The sequence below is a fragment of the Hippopotamus amphibius genome, chromosome 5 (assembly GCF_030028045.1).
Source record: "Hippopotamus amphibius kiboko isolate mHipAmp2 chromosome 5, mHipAmp2.hap2, whole genome shotgun sequence".
NCBI classification, from domain to species: Eukaryota; Metazoa; Chordata; class Mammalia; order Artiodactyla; family Hippopotamidae; genus Hippopotamus; species Hippopotamus amphibius.
Genome location: NC_080190.1, coordinates 66,678,207 through 66,694,792, shown reverse-complemented (window position 1 = coordinate 66,694,792; position 16,586 = coordinate 66,678,207). Strand labels below are relative to the sequence as shown.

Here is a 16,586-nt window from a genome sequence, read left to right as displayed (position 1 = left end):
CCAGGGACCCTACCCAGCCCTGCCTTGAGCTCATAACCTCTGGGCCGCACATTTAATTCCTGAATGCCACAAACACAGATTGCCTGGCTCCCAAGCCCCAGGCTGAGCTAGGCCTGCAGGGAAAGGAAGTAGCCATGAGTCAAGCAGGGGCTGTGGGAGACAGACTCACAGCCAGGAAGACAGACTCTGACCCCAGGCAGGGGAAAGGCTGGGCGTGAAGAAGCTGGGTCAGACCTGGGCTGAGTGTATGCAAGGGAGAGGACCCCTGAGTTGGGGCAAGTGGGTGAGGGCTTCTCAGCGGAGGAGACCACTGGGGCAGGGTTGGGATCTCACCTGGCCGCAGAGACGGGAAATCTCAGAGACTTGTTGGGGAGAAGCCTCCAAATTGTTGCAAAAGGAAACTGCGGGCCTCAGTTCCATGAGGTCCCTTTGCCGCACCCTGGTCTGCCGCACCTTCCTAGGTGTGGCCCTCTCTCCCCTCCTTAGGCCAAGGAACTCCACTTCCTTATCCAATTCATGCCTTGCACACTCATTTGCACACTTCAACACCTTAGCAGTAAATTCCTGCTCTTTTCCCACAGTCTTCCCTCTTGACCACAGTGGAAAGCGGGCATTTCTGTGTACCCTGAATGAGGCTCTCGCGCTCTCTACCTAGCGCCGGTCTGCACACACTCTCCCACGCCCCCCAACGCTCCTTCGCGTAGGCACTTCCAGAGTTGCACGCGACAGCGTTCGCAAAACCCCCGCCCCCGCCCCCGCCCCTCCCTCGGCCTCCTCTGGGTCCAGGGCCGCTGCCCCGCCCCCGGCCCGCCCCCTTCCAGAGCGCCCATTGGCCGCTGGGGCTGGCTGGTCCCGGGCCGGGGCTGTGATTGCGGCTCGCCGGTGTCCGTCCCCGAGCGAGCGCCGGTGGCGGGGCGGGGAGCCGGGCCGGCAGCCGCAGGTGGGGCTGCTGACAGCGAGGGACCCAACCCGGGAGCCCCCCAGGATGCCCCGCGGGGACTCGGAGCAGGTGCGCTACTGCGCGCGCTTCTCCTACCTCTGGCTTAAGTTCTCGCTTGTCATCTACTCCACAGTGTTCTGGGTGAGTGACCTCAGTCAGGTCCCGGGATGGGAGGGGGAGCCGGCACTCCCTTGTTCACCCTCACGCTGAGCCGCGGGGTGGAGGTGGGAGTTGGGGTGGGTCCGGACTGGCCTGCCCCAAGAAGGGGGCAGAAGTGCACTCCTGGATCCTGGTCCCACTCTGCAGGGGAACCAGGAAATTCTGGCTGCTCGAGCTCAGCCGGAATTTCAGCTGCCGGTGGGGAGCCTTAGAGATCCTTGGCAACGGCTACGACGAAGGAGCTCCGCACGGCTCACCTGTGTGCACCTGACTCGCTATTCGGTCCTGCGAGTCCGCCGCGCTTCCGCTGGTGCCTTAGGTTGTGGTTTCCACGTTTGGCCGCGCCCACCCCGCCTGCTGGGTATTACTGGGTTCGTCTCCCGTCTGTGGAGAAGTGGTCGGGCTTTGAGATCCGGGGTCGGGAGACCTGAACTGCTTATCCCGTCCCCAGTGTTTACTTGCTGATGGCCCTGAGCGAGATGCTTCCCCACGGTGCCTTCATTTGCTGTTTGGTGGAAGAAGGATGCCTTGTTGGAGGTGTGGTCAGGAGGATTCCACCAAACGTGTCTGGGGAGGTCTCCGGCTGCTCCAAGGTGCTCAGGAACTGAAAAAAAGTCCCTGCACTATTCCTTCTCTTCTCTCTTGTTGGGAGGTAGGATGGTAGTGGTTGGACACGAACCAGGATTCGGATACTGCCAGAAACCACTTTCCAGATGAGTGGTCTTGGGGAAGTTACTTCAGCTCTCTAGGCCATAGTTTCCTCGTCTTCAAATGGAGACAGTAATTATACTCAACTTTCAGAATGGTTGTGGAAATGAAATGAAACAGGGCAAGTACGTTGCTTAGCACAGGGGCCAGCAAAGAGTTTAAGAGGTGTCAGCCGTTATTTTTATTATGGGCAAGGGAGCTGGGCCCTCCTAGTAAGCTGACCCAATAGACTGGATTTCTTTATGGAGATTTCAGACTAGGCTGGGTCCCCTCATAGAAATGAGGACATCTTTCTACAGACCAGTGCCGGCCCTTGCCACTCTAGAATAATTCCCTACCCCCAGTATGCCACAGGACAGACTTGCCCAGGTACCTGACACCCATCCCCACCCACAAAACACGTGCACATTCCTGGTCTCCTCCTTAACACTCATTGGGTCTGTTCTGCTGGCAGGAACTGCTAGATCTGCCATCGGGCCTGGCTTTCCTTGTGACCCCTCTGTGGATGTGACCTTGCCAGGGAGGGTGATCGTAGGCAAGTCACTTCCCTTTTGGGGGTCTCAGAGCGGTTAATCGACTTACCCAGCTCCCAGTCCAGTTCTCTGACTCTATGTAATGTGGAAGAGAGATGCAGGGTATGTTTGGGGGCCAGAGGATGGGACACAGACCCACTGATGGAGGCAGAAGGTCTTATGTGGGACTGCGATGGGGGTGATTTGAGCTGTCATTCAGTGATTCTCAAAGATGCATCAGAATTCACTACAGAATTTTAAAAACACTACAGATGCCTGGGCCCTGGCATATGTATTTCTTTAAACTTATTTAAGCTTCCCAGGTAATTCTAGTGTGTAGTCAGGGTTAAAACTGCTGGGCTAGATGGTCTAGTCGCCCCCTTGATTCTGATTCTGGGATTTTTTTGCCTGCTCCTTGTTTGACTGGCCACTGAAGCTCATTCTCTGCAGGTCAGAGCTGAAAGAGAGAAAGGCTAAGGTTGATGAGTGGGGAGATGGGAAAATAGGGGAAGACCAGGAGTCAGAAGGTGGGGGTTGCTTTTTTGGCTTCACCCCTTCTCTTGATATATAATCACTGACCTGTCTCTTAACCTCTTCGCACCTCCATTTTTCCATCTGTAAAATGGAGAACTGATATCCTGCTCCACACCTCATTGGATTGTTTTTGGGATTAGTGATGTGGGGAAATAGGGACATGTGGGCAAACCAAGTGCTATAAACAAGAAAGTTACACACTTGAATTTTCAAGGCCTTGTTCTGTCCCTGTCCCCTGCAGCCCTGAGAAGAGACCACTCTGTGGCCCTTGCTTTGTCTCTCTTAGAGCAGGGTGGGACTCAGAATCTTTCCTCTCCAGCCACCTGAGATTGCCTTACCAAATCGCAAACTTCCCATCCCTGGAGTTATTTGTGCTTGAAAATCTCTCTACACATGCCAGGAACTCAGCCACCTGCCATGGCAACTCCAGGTGCCAGAATTTGACTGCAGGGCGGAGGCCCAGTTTGAGTAATTTGTTCTAGATTGGGTTTGTTGTTAATTGGAAATCATTACAGGAAGGCCTATTATCTTGGTGCCTTCCCTTGGGAGGAGGAGTGAGGGGCCAAGGGTTACTTGCTTTATAAGCCCAAAGTGCTAACACTTTCATCCCAGTATTTAAGGAGTCTTAAGTTTTACCATAGCCATGCAACTTCTGTAGGACTTTTAGCTTTAAAACTTATTATCAAATAGGAAATGCAAGGACAAATTTAAAAGTGTAAAAGAGTAGTCATCAGTGATAAGCGTTCCTCCTATCCCTCTCTCCTGGCCTGCCCTGTCCAGAGGAGACCTCTGTTATGAGTTCCTTGTGATTCTTTTCTGACATACTATCCTAGGCACAGGATGTCTTAGGCACAAACATATGTGTATGTTATATAGTCTTTTATTTTCCCCTGCATAAAGTTGCATACTATACCCAGTTCTGCCCTTACCTTTTCAGTTAAATTTAAATCCATGTAAATTTTGAAGCTTTGCTAGGGGCTGCCTTATCCTGTTTGATGGTTGCATAGAATTCACTGTAGGCTATGCCCAAATATATTTAATCAGTCTCCAGCTGGGAAACTCAGGTTGTTTCCAGTCTTTAGTTACTGCAAACAGTGCCGCAGTGAGCTTCTTCGAACGTGTCATTTTGCACATATGTGTGTATGTCTGCAGGGTACTTTCTAGAAGTGGAATTGCTGAGTTAAAGGGTATGTGAATGTATAATATACATACAGTAATGCAGTCATTGTAAGTGTATACAACTTGATAAATTTTTACAAAGTGAACAATCCTGTATAATCAGCCCCCAGGTCAACCGACAGAGTGGACAGCAGAAGCCAGAAACCCCCCCTTAGGTCCACTGCCAGTCACTATCCGTTCTCACCAGTGGTGATCACTATTGGGATGTCTAAAAGCAGAGAACAGCTTCGCCTGTTTTTGTACGTGCATTTAAAATTTTGATAGATCTTAAAATTGCCATACATAGAGGCTATAACTACTATAATATTAACATGTAATATTATATTATAATATTCCTAATATTATGATTATGATTCACTTTATGATTCAATCATATGAATCACTGATTCACGTTTTAAACTTAAATTTATTTATTTATGTTTGAACTTTATTTATTTATTTATTGGCCGCACTGCACGGCTTGCGAAATCTTAGTTCCCTGACCAGGGAATGAACTCACACCCTTGGCAATGAAAGAGTGGATGGAGTCCTAACCACTGAATTGCCAGAGAATTCCCTAAACTTAAATTTATTTTTAAAAGGAGGCTTTATATCACTACTGCCAATGGGGAGCCAGTATTCCTCATCAAAAATAACAGTGACAGTAAATATAGTGCAGAGAAAGCAAAACAACGTTATTAGATCCTAGCTAGATACTGTGGGTACTGTAGGCTACAAACCTGAGGCTTGCCCTGGTTGTTCAGAAGGCAGGTTGGCAGGTGTTTGAGAGGCGTAAAGATAAACTGACACCAAAGCTCAGATTTGCTCTTTGATAAGACTGGAAGAATTGGAAGGGAAATGAGCAATGAAAACTTCTCTCAGTCTGTGAGTCAATATGAATATGACCTTGAACCATGTACAACAATCTCTTGTCCCACACTTGGAGGCCCTCTCATTTTTAGAGGGTGACTTTGGGGCTCAGAGGGGGCATGTCTCAAGGTCATTTAGCAGAGCTGGCACTAGCCTCCAGGTCTCCTCATTCTCGGTTCAGTGAGAAATGAGCTCACCCAGAGGCTCTTGGAGCCTCTTCTTCCCACCACATGGGTGAATCATTCTGACACATGTGTCCTCAGCCCACTGGGGACAGTCCTCTAATTATAGCACCGACCACAGGGTATTCTAGAGATCCGTTTACACAACTGTTTTTCCTCGCTGGACTGTGGGCCCCTGGAGGTCAGGGGTGTATCTCATTCATATCCTCTTTCAATGCTAGTCTCAGGGCCGGGCACACAGTAGGCGCTCAGGAAAGGCTTGTTGCATTGGTGTGCTTGAGTCCCAACCTGTATCTTGGAAGTAAGGGTTGGAGATATGGGTGCCTGGATCAGAGGCTGAACTGGGTGTGTAGCCAGCAGTGGTCAGGTTTGCTGATGCCTTGAATTTGCAGAATGGGCTGGACTGATCATGGAGACACTGGCTCTCTAGAAAGCACCAAGCCTGTTGCCTTGACAATGAGGTTGGGTTTTTAATTGGGTAAATGTGTCAGGCCTGAGGGGTGTTGATGATTGAGAAGGAAGTGGGTGTAGATAGGTGGTAGAAGTTATAAATGCCAGAGGTAATATTAACTCTCCCCTGCCCTCTCCAAGGTTGGGTCCCGTTATCATAGCTTGACCTGTGATGCTTTATATTTCCCTGAAGTTTAATGGTTAAGAGTGTGGACCCTGTACCAAGCTATCTGGATTCAAATCCCAACTCTGGCACTTATAGGTTAACTGACATAGGCACTAACTTCCATCTGCCTTAGTTGTCCTATCTGTAAAATGGGTGACACCAGAATCTACCTGAGAGTTGCTGAGATCATTAAATGGATTAATTATAGGAAGAGCTTAGAGCAGTGCCTGGCACGTGATAAATACGACACCAGCTACTTAAGGATTAGCCATGCTTTTCCTGCCTCCTTCTCTGTTCTTCTAGGTGCTCAAGAGCCATAGACTGAGAATTAGAAGGGCCCTTGAAGGCAGCTCTAATTGGACCTTTTTGTTGTACTGAGGAGAAAACAGACCTGGAGAGACGAAGCAAGTAGCTGAGACCCCACAGCAAGTTAGTGACAGACCCAGACCAGGACCCGGTTGCCTGACTTCAGGTTCTTCATGGGGTCACTGTGACCTTTACCAGCCATGGTACCCCTTCCCCCACCTCGTGGTGGTCCCTCCACATGTCAGGGCTCAAGGTGTAGGTGGAGGACAGCATTTCTGGAAGGAGCCAGGTACCTGGCCTCCCACTTAAGCACTACAGGAATTTCTAAGTTTTGAAAAGAGCTTTGTTTGTGTGAAAATAATATGTGCACAAAGTTACAAAAGAATTCCAAGCAACTCAGGTAAGTACAGAGATGAAAATAAAAGTCACTTTCAATTCTACCACTGAGAGAGAACCACTGTTGGGGTTAATACCCATTTGGACATCTCCTTGTACGTATATGTACATATTTTACATTTTTTTAATTGTGTTTTATTGATTGGGCAGGCCTAGGCAAGCATTTCAAAGGGAAAATAGTGAAACTCAAGCAGAAAGTGAGGCAGTCTTCATACTGGAGAAGTGGTCACGGTGCCTCATGGGCTGTCAGAGATGATTGGGGCTGGGCTCAGGCCTCAGGCCCAGAGACGTCCTCCCCTCCCCCAGCTTGGCCACAGGGCCTTTAAAATCCAGAGAATCAGGAAGGCAGTCCCGGAAGGGGTTTGGAGAACCTTCTAACGCACTCATTTTCCAGATGAGCAAGTAAGGCCCAAAGAAAGTTTCTTTGTGCTTAGTTGAGACCTCTGTGCGTGAACCTGCCTCCTCCAGTGAGAGAGGGGTTGCTTTCAGGTGTAGGACGGGGTTGGGACCTCACTGCCTTTGGTTGTTTGTTCCTGAGACGCAGGAGTAACAACCTGTCTTCCTTCTTTCCCCTGGCCGGTGCCTCTTCTGTCTGGGTGACTCACAATGCCAGCCTGTGGTGGGGCTCAGAGTCAACCAGATTAGGGACTGATAAAGAAATTTCTGTACCAGTTGGTTCTGTATACAGGGGAAAGATGTCTTCGGGGTAAGCCCGGACACAGGGGATCGAAAAGGTAAACCTTTCCCAGAGAGCACCTATGGCCATGAATGGGTTGGAATCAACATCTTCATGGAAGGCATTGGAGAGTCCAGTCTTGATCTGCCATTCCCTCCAGGATGGGTACCGTTTGCTTTTTCAGTCCACAAAATAGTTATTTAATGCCTACGGTGTGTACCAGGCACTGTGATAGTTACCGGGAAACTATGAATGAGACAGGTTGGTCCAAGCCCTGAAGACAGACAAGCCAGTAAATAAAGACAGTTGTGATAGGTGCAAGAAGAAAATTAGGGAGGAAGTGGGAAGAGATGGGAGTTCCTACTTTAAATGGGGTAGTCAAGAAAGGCCTTTATGAGGAGCTCAAAAAGTAAGAAGGACCCAGCCACAAAAAAGGCCTGTCGCGAGCATCCCAGATGGCGGGAGCAGTAAGTGCACAGGCCCCGACGTGGGCAAGTACAGCTGCAGCAGATGAGGCAGCCTAAGAAGGGCCAAACTGTGAGTGGAGAGACTGGCAGGGGTCTGGTCATATGAGGAGTTTGGGAGCTGAGTGGCCCAGAGGGGAGGTTTAATTGTCAGGACCTGATGGCAGTGCCGTCTGGAAACATAGATCAAGTGCTGTGGGGAGGATCCTGCAAGATGAGAGATGCAGAAGCACCAGCACACTGTAGGCCCAGTGTCCTTGGGGGGATGGAGACTTACCTGGAGAGCCTTGCAGAGATCAAAGAGAGCCTGGACATAAGATGTGATGAGAACTTCTAGAATTTATCTTATCAGAGGAGGCTCCTTTCTGCTGGGGATGCTCTGCCTGCCTAGAGCAGATGGCTTTGGCCTTGCCCTTGGGCGGAGAAGTCTGACCCCTTGGGATCTGGGTCCTTCCCACCCTTTAGTTCCTGGACTTTAGTGGTGTACCAGCAGAGGCTGTGCGCAACATGGTGGGCACGCAGGTCTAGGAAGGCCAAACTAGAAGCATCCTCAAGGCTCTGAGAGCATCTGGAGAAGGGGGGATAGGAGAAACACTTCTGGGAGCCCAGGGGCAGGATCTACCCTTGCAAGGGAATGTCAGACAGGTGCACTGTACAGCTCCAGGCTGGGCCTGCCCCCTCCCCCCTCCCCCCCCCTCCCGCCCCAGGCCTGGGGGAGGGGAGACAGAGAAGACGAAGAGGTCAGCCCGTCAGGGAGATGGAAGCTGAAATGAGGCAGCAGCAGCCAGTTGGAGGCAGTGAGTGGTTTTCTGACGAGCTGCATGGCCGTGACTGTAGAGGAGCCCTGGGGAGGACTTCCAGGAGGTGGGAGCCGGGCTTGAAGGGTGCAGAGGCCAGGCAGAGAGGAGTGGAGATGAGCTTCGGGAGAGGAGGGTGGGTCACTGCAGGATGGGATGTTTGTTGGGCCCGGATGTTGAGTCAGAAATGCCCACTGAAAGGACAGGCCTGGAGGCCTAGCTCTCCCGGGTGGTAGGTTAGGAGAGCGAACGCTTCTTGGTTGATGGATGAGGAGCAGGTCTGATTGGCTACCTGACAAGTCACGGACAACTCTCTGTGCCTCAGTTTCCTTGTCTGTGGAAATGGGGTAACCGTTGTACCTCACAGGAAGCCAGGCTTGGTTGGGACGACACCTCCAGGGCTCTCAGCCGAGTGTCTTGTGCGGTAAGCATCGGTGCAGGTGCCAGGAGTAGGTGCATCATGGGGTGGGAGCTCGGTGGCAGCTCACCAGGTGTTGGTGAGAGGGGCTGGAGGGTGGGAGGAGCCTCCACTTTGCACTTGTGTCACTGTACATCACTTCTCTGGGTCCTCAGAACAACCCTGTGAGCTGGGCTCTTTCCATTTTACATCTGAGGAGACTGAGGCCTAGAGAGGGGACATGACAGCACAACCCACCATTCGCATCCATCCCTGAGACCAGAGCTGTTTCACTGTGCAGATGGTGCCTGTTGGGTTTTGTTTAATTCTTTCCAAAGGAGACTTTCTCACCTATGGAAGTGTTTGCATCTTGGCCTGCAGGGAAGTAAATATTTGCCCAGCGGGTAGAAGAAAGACAGCCTCAACCTGGTGGTTCTCAGAGCCCTCCCCCTTCCTCCTGGAGAGCCCCTCCCAGGATGCAGCGTGTGGCCTTGGACAAGTCACAAGGCTCCCTGTGCTGTTTCCCCTCCCTACCAGAGGACCAGCTGTGCTGGGTGCAGTGTGGGGGGCTGCTTGGGGTCAGGCCGTCAGTGACTGCGCACCCGCTGTGGGCTGGGCACTGGGCCCAGAGATAGGCGCAGCGTGCTTGGTGGTAGGCAGAGGCCAGCCCTCAGCCTGCCCTGTCACAGACTGGGGCCAAGTCCCCTGGCTGCAGTGGAGTGCTGTGCTGGCTTCCAAGGCTGGCACCGAATTTGGAGACGGGATGACTTCCTGAAGTCAAAAGACAGGAACTTCTAGGCCATCGGGCCTATGAGGCCTCCCATCTCGAGGATTTTACAAGTACACACGTCCGAGCCCCATCTTCAGAGCTGGTTCCGTGGGTCTGGGCTGGGGCCCAGGCACCTATAATCTTTAAACTTCCCCAGGTGATTCTAAACATGCAGCTGGAATAGAAACTGCAGCTCATGGTGGTGTCTATGAGGGAATTCTGATGGGAGTGGCCCGGTTTGCAAGCCGGTTTTCTCTCTACCTGAATCTTCACCGACTTGCTGAACCTTTTCCCAACTTTGCTGACAATCTGGATGGTCTCCGTGGGCTGGGGAAGTCCGCGTGCACGTTTGGGAGAGGTTCACTGGGAGGGAGCTGTCCTGGAAGAGGAGAGAACGCGCTAGTCGGGGGTGGAGGAGTGGGGGTGTTAGTGGGGTCTGGGCTGGGCTGGTGGAGGTGTGTGGAGACCACCAGCCTGGGGATGTGGGTGACTGTGTGGAGGCTAGGCTTCTACGGGGGACCCAGATTTAGCTGGTTGGGGTGGTGGGGTCCATGGTCCTAGAATTTTGTTTTCCTTTTGGTTGTCTTTATAACATCCTTTTATCTGCTCTAAAGGCAACACTTCTCTGTAGTTAACTTTGTAACTTGAAAAAGCTTCTGTAGAACCAGACTTGAGTTTCTTGAGTCGGGGATTCATACACTTAGGGAGTGAGCTGTGATAATTTTCTCCCCTGAAATTATGTCTCCAGTTTGGAACTTCTGATCTGTAGGCATCATGTTGGAAAGCTGGTTGTGATCTATTGAGTATCAGCAGCCTGCAGTTTTTAACCTGTAGGAGAGGTGCAGCAGGTGGTGGGGAAGCAGAGTTCCACATAGGTGTGATGAATTTGCTTGGGGTCACAGTGATGAGCTGGTGGCCAGTTAGTGGAAGGATGGGGACTTGACTTCTGACTCTGACAAGTGAGCTCTGTAGTGCATGAGTGGTACCCGCCCCCCCACTGCCAAACAACATGTTCATGTCCCAGAACCTGTGAATGTGGCCTTATCTGGAAAAAGCATCTTTGCAGATATAATTCAGTTATTGAAACTTGAGATGAAATCATCCTGGATTGCCTGAGCGTGCCTTGAATCGAATGACAAGTATCCTTGTAAGAGAAAGGCAGAGGGAGCTTTGAGACAGAAGAGAAGACGCAGACACATGGAGGGGAAAGCCGTGTGAATGCAAAGGCAGATGAACCAAGGAATGCTTGGAGCCACCAGAAGCTGCAAGGAAGGATTTTCCCCTAGAGCCTCTGGAGGAAGCCTGGCCCTGTAACACCTTGGTTTCAGACTTCTGGCATCCAGAAATTTGAGAGAATACATTTCTGTTGTTTTAAGCTGTTTGTGGTAATTTGTTGCAGCAGCCCGGAAAACCAATGCAAGCCTTTTCTGCTTCACCCTAGGTGAAGGGTGCCTCACTAGGGAGGGACCCCATTGAGCAGGGCCCTGAAAACCGCTTTCCTTTCTGTGGGTGCTGAAGACAGAGGAGAAGGGGTGGGGTGGGAGAGGGGAGCCTGGCTGGCAGCGGGTAAGGCCCATAGTCCCTTCCCCTCTTGCAGCCCCACCCCTCAAGCGGCCTGCCCCACAAGGCCCCGCCCCTTCCCAGCATCTGTCTGCCCACACAGGTCAAAGGCCGTGCTCTACAGCTGGTTTCTGCAAGGAAGGCGTGATAGAAAGAGGTTAAATTATGGAAAGGTATACCAGTTAGCTCTTAGGAAGGATGTCCTGATTCTAAAAATAGTTAAATGGAAACCACTTTCCCAGTGGGGCTGTAAGACATCTGTGATTCCCTTACAACTTTTCTGAACAGGAGTCTCACCCACCACTTGGGGCAGTTGGGATGTGGGTGGGGTTCCAGTGGGGCGAACTTCGAAGGCTGTGGAGGGCTTCTGGTGTGGCAGTGCCTTCCTTTCAGAGGGGAGGAAACTGAGACCAGACCACACAGCAAGTGCCTCTGGTCCTAATACCTCCGTCGTTCAGAGGGGACAGTGGGTACTGCTCAGTGATTTCACCTCAGTGGCATGCTCTCCAGCTGGGATTATTGGTGTCCCCACTGTAAAGGGCCTGCCGCTGCACCTGCGGACAGAGGCCTGATGTGTGACTTGTCACAGACTGGTCTTCTCTGCAGAGCCAGAAAGCACTCAGGCAGCGGGAACTCTGGTGCATGCCTCTGGCTTGGTTCTGTTCAGCTTTTGACCGGGGAGCACTGTTTGCCTGGCCCTGCGCCGGGTTGGGGGCGGGGGGGCAGATGAGCCAGCCCTGTCCCTGTCCCCTGAGAAGCTGGCACTCACTGAGTCCTGGTAGTGTGCTCAGGACAGCTGCAGACGTTCTGTGATTGGGGTGGGGCGGGCCAGGGGCTCCTAGGAGGCTCCGGAGGGTGGGAAGGCTTAGTCAGCAGTGGAGACTTGGGCTCTGGGCTCCCACAGGGATGGCAGCAGCCGCTTGACTCTTTCCATCCTCAAGGGGAGTGGACTCCGGATCAAAGCAGAAAGAAGATGAGGACAGAAGTTGTTCAGGGACCCACAGTCCTGAGACAGGAGTGGCCCTGTTTATTTCTGTCTTTCTTCTCCACTGCGGTCTCCTCTGGTGCCCACCTCACTTAGAATAAAACTTTCCGCTTTGCAGTTAGAGAATCCCCCCTGACTGGCCTCTTTTTGGCCTGGTTGTGCTTTCTGCTTCTTGCTTTGTCTTTTTAATTTTTTTCTTCCAGTTTTATTGAGATTTAATGGACATATAGCACTGTATACATTTAAGGTGTATAGCATAGTACATGTACATCATGAAATGATTACCACAATAAGTTTAATGACCATCCATCATCTCATACAGATATAACATTAAAGAAATAGAAAAGGAAAAGGTTTTTGTCATAACTCAGGATTTACTCTTTTAAGAGCTGTCATATATAATATACAGCAGTGTTAATTATATTTATCATATAGTATATTACATCTCTAGCATTGATTTACCTTATAACTGGCCTCTCTTTTTTTAATATACTTTTTAGTTCAGAAAATTTATTTTTAAATTTTATTGTTTATTTTTTGGCTGCATTGGGTCTTCTTTGCTGCGTGTGGGCTTTCTCTAGTTGTGGAGAGCAGGGGCTACTCTTCGTTGTGGTGCGCGGGCTTCTCACTGCAGTGGCTTCTCATGTTGCAGATCATGGGCTCTAGGCATATGGGCTTCAGTAGTTGCAGTGTGTAGGCTCAGTAGTTGTGGCTCGAGGGCTCTACAACACAGGCTCCGTAATTGTAGCACACAGGCTTAGTTTCTCCACGGCATGTGGGATCTTCCTGGACCAGGGATCTAACCCGTGTCCTCTGCATTGGCAGGCGGATTCTCAACCACGGTGCCACCAGGGAAGCCCCCTCTTTGTCTTTTTAAAGCTAACAGTTAATGAGCCCTTCCTATGTGCTAAACTGAGTTGTTTCTTAGACATTCTCTCTTTTAATTCTCCACCAACCCTAAGACGCAGTTTTAGGGTTATTGCCCCATTCTACACGGAGGTAAAGAGAGGTTCAGAGAGGTTAGGGAACTTGCAAGTAAATGCAAAGCCTTACTCTCGCTCTTCTGGCAGACTTCTCCATGCCTTCCTATCCCAGGTGTTTGTCCTTGGGAGAAGGACTCTTTTAAGGGTAGTGGGCTATTTGGGGATGGGTTGTTTGTTCATTGGTTCAGTCCTTCAGTCACTCATCTAACATTTCCTAGGCAGACAGGGGCCGTCCGACTCCCCCCAAGGTGCTGCTAGAGGAGCAAAGGCCCTGGGGCCCTGGAGTGGGGACCAGCTTTCTGGGGCTGGGGCCCCAGGGAGGTGGGCTGTCATACTCTGTGGGAAGGGCGGGAGCGGACCTGAAGTGGCACTAAGGCACCTGGGCCAGGTCCCCAGCGGGCCCTCTGAAGCTGCAGGAAGGCGGAAATGGAGCCTGCATCACCGTCCTTCAGAAACAGGTTTTTTATTTTTCTTTTATGAGAGGATATGCCAGGGCGTGAGAACTCTTTGTTCCTGATGAGGGAGGGCAGCTTGCCGTGGAGAGAGCAGTGGCCTGGGAGCCTGGAGATCTGGGTCATAGCTGCTGACCGAGGGCTCATCGGCTGTGTGACCTTGTGGGAGTGACTGCCTCACTCTGGGCCTCCGATGCCCATCTGCAAAATAAGGGGGTAGGGCCAGAATGGCATCCATCTACTTAGTCTTGGTGGTCCACAAGATGATTTTAGGTGGTTCCTGGGGGAACATTTTAAAATTTAATATGTATGCATTAGGTGTAATGTGTATTAAAGAAAATAATTAGTACCTCAGATCTATGATTTCATAGATGTTGATTAGGTTAGGTCTGGACCGTATTTATTTTAGTAAGAAAAGTCAGTCAATTTAAAGAAAGAGAGTGGTATCTCCGAGTCAGGTGTAGAGGCTTAACAGTCTTTGTATCTGCTGACTTTAAAGAGAGAATGGGGACTCTCATTATGTGTTATAGCACCTTGTAGTTTACAAGGAGTTTCCCCATCTCACCAAGTCCTCTGAGTGACCATTAGGCAGGTGTTATCATTCCTATTTAACAGCGAGGGCAGCCAACCCTCAGAGAGGAAAGTGGTCTGTCCAAGGTCACACAGCTCCTAGTGCAGAGGGCCTTAGCTAGCACATACTCTTTGCCAGTCCCACCAGGCCAGCCTCAAGGAGCGGTGGGTCACGCGGCCTTTACCTCCTCCCATAGCTGGCACCGGCTGTCATCATATTGTTGGTTTGTCGTGTACATCTTCTTTTGTCCTAATTTCCTTAAAGCTGAGAAGGATGGGATTGACGGTGAGGAGTGACCCTCTCTGTCCCTTCCCCCAGATCTCTAACCCATGCACAGGGAGGAGCGTGTCCTACAGCCCCCCGGGGTGCTGTTTTCTGGTGAGCTTGCTGGATGAATAATAGGTAGGTTCCCGTCACAGCTGGTTCCCGTCACCAGTTGGCAGTTGGTGAAACATCTGGTGGGGCATTAATTCCAGGCCAGAGGAGGCTGCCTGCCCTGAGCTTCTGGTGAGCTGGCCTCTGGCTGTGGCCACCAAGGTGTCCCAGGCCTAAGAGCGCCTCAGACTGTGAACAGATCTCTTAGAAGAACTGGAACTTGGATCTTGCGTGCTGCTTAAATGTTTTTATTGTAAGAAAAAAAAATTAAAACATAAAAAAAGGCGAAAGAATGATACAGTGAGCACCAATATGCCCACTAACCAGAGTCAATTTTAACATGTGGCCACATCAGAGTAAGTTGCAGACAGCATGGCAGTTCACCCCAAATATCCCCGGATGCATTGTCTTTAAAAAGAAAAGTGTCCTTGGATATAACCACAACACCATTATCATGCCTAAGAAAATAGCAAGTCCATGTTAAAAACTTCTCCAGTTGTCCTTAAGACATTTCTCATAGTGCATTAAAAAAAACAATCAGTATCCAGCATTACAGTTCATGCATTACGGAGGATCTCTTTGACAAAAAAGGTCCCAGTGCATCTGAAGCACGAGGTCCTGAACGTTATAGGTTCTGGAGTCCCAGGGAAGACGGTCATGTGTTACTTGCCTGCATTTGCCTGATCCACCAAGACCTACTGGGGTCTTGCCCTCTTGTTGCTTTTAGGGAAATTCAGAAAGCGGAGAGGGTGAGGCTTGCTGGGCCTGGATATCCATGTGGAGCTGCCGACCCACCCCGTATGAGTCCTCTTCCCGTTGGAAGGAGAACTGCTCCGTGGCTGGAAGCCAGGCCCAGGATTCCCTGAGTGCCCACCCTCAGTCACCAACGGCACGTGCTGGGCCCTGCGCCAGGCGCTGAGGGGAGACACTCTGAGGAGCTGTGAGACTCAGGCTGGCTGCCCACAGTCTGCTTGGGGACACGTGCCTTGGTGTCATCTGATCATAGATGCTCTGTTTCTAGACAGCCAGTGTGTCGGCATGTGTGGGGCAGAGCCTCTTTATTCCTTGGCTTGGATACTTGGGGTCTGGTTGGGGTGGGGCGGGAGAGGCCCCTTCTTTCGTGCAAGATGGAGAGCCCTAAATCAGTAGTGCCTAATCAAGCTGTGCCAGGGAAATGAACTTGAAAAAAAATTTTTTTAACCCACAGAAAAGTTGAAAGAGGAGTTCAAAGAACACCTGCATGCCTTTGAGTTACCAATTGTTAACGTCTTTTTTTTTTTAAACATCTCTCCCTTATTTCTCTTTCTTCCTTCAGGCTCTTCTCTCTCAATAAATACAGTACTATTTTTTTTTCTGCAGCCATTGTGGCCTCACTGTTGCATACCCTAGCATCCAGCTTTCCAAGAGGGCATTCTCCCCCATGCTGCCATTGTCCCTCTGAAAACAAATCACCATTAAACCGAATATCATCTATGGCCTCCGTATTTAGATTTCCCCAGTTGTTCCCCAAATGTCTTTTGTAGTGCATATTTTACCCAATCAAGGTCTGCATGTTGTTTGACTATTACGAGTCTCTTTCATCTCCCCTAACCTAGCTGATCCTCACTGCTTTTGATTCCTTTGAAGCCTCCAGGCCTTTGATCTGCAGAACGTCAGTGTTCTGGATTTGTTTTATGGTTTCCCTGTAATTAGATTCAGGCCACACATTTCCCGCACCAGTGCTGCACGGGGTATGCAGTGGCGGGTCCAGGAGGGCACGTTAGGAGGCACGTGATGCCCAGCCACCTGGCCGCTGGCCATGCCAATCTTGACCACCAGCCCTCTCCACTGCAAACATGCATTTCCCTATGATAACAAATGTGCATATTCCATTTGGTAAAAGAACTTTTGAGTGCAAATCTGAGCGTGTAACTCCCTGCTTAAATTATTTCAGTGATTTTCCTAATTTCAACTTCAAAATATATCCAGTCTGCCTGCTTCTTACTCCCCTCACATGCCCACCCTGGTCCAGGCCACTGTCATCTAGCATCTAGGTTACTGCAGTAGATTCCTGACCATTCTGCCTCCATCCCCCAGTTCTCAGCACAGCAGTCAGAGTAACTCATTTAAAAATCAAAGTCAGATCGGATCACTCCTCTGCAAACTTGTAGTGCCTTCCACCCACTCAGAGCAAAAG

At 50.5% G+C, this 16,586-nt stretch overlaps 1 protein-coding gene across 6 annotated transcripts in view; it reads left to right on the top strand.

Annotated features, from left to right (window-relative positions):
• The first annotated feature begins 837 nt into the window (after positions 1-837).
• The window catches only part of TSPAN15 (tetraspanin 15), a 45,402-nt gene continuing 29,653 nt past the window's right edge, over positions 838-16,586 (top strand). The window contains exons 1-2 of one of the 6 annotated variants that reach the window (XM_057735686.1): positions 838-906; positions 941-1,081. In XM_057735686.1, coding sequence (XP_057591669.1) covers positions 986-1,081 — 96 coding nt within the window. In that variant the 5' untranslated portion in view covers positions 838-906; positions 941-985. Of the gene's footprint in view, positions 1,082-6,262; positions 6,386-16,586 lie in introns of those variants that run through there. The other 5 variants (XM_057735688.1, XM_057735687.1, XM_057735684.1 and 2 more) reach the window with 5 other exon arrangements.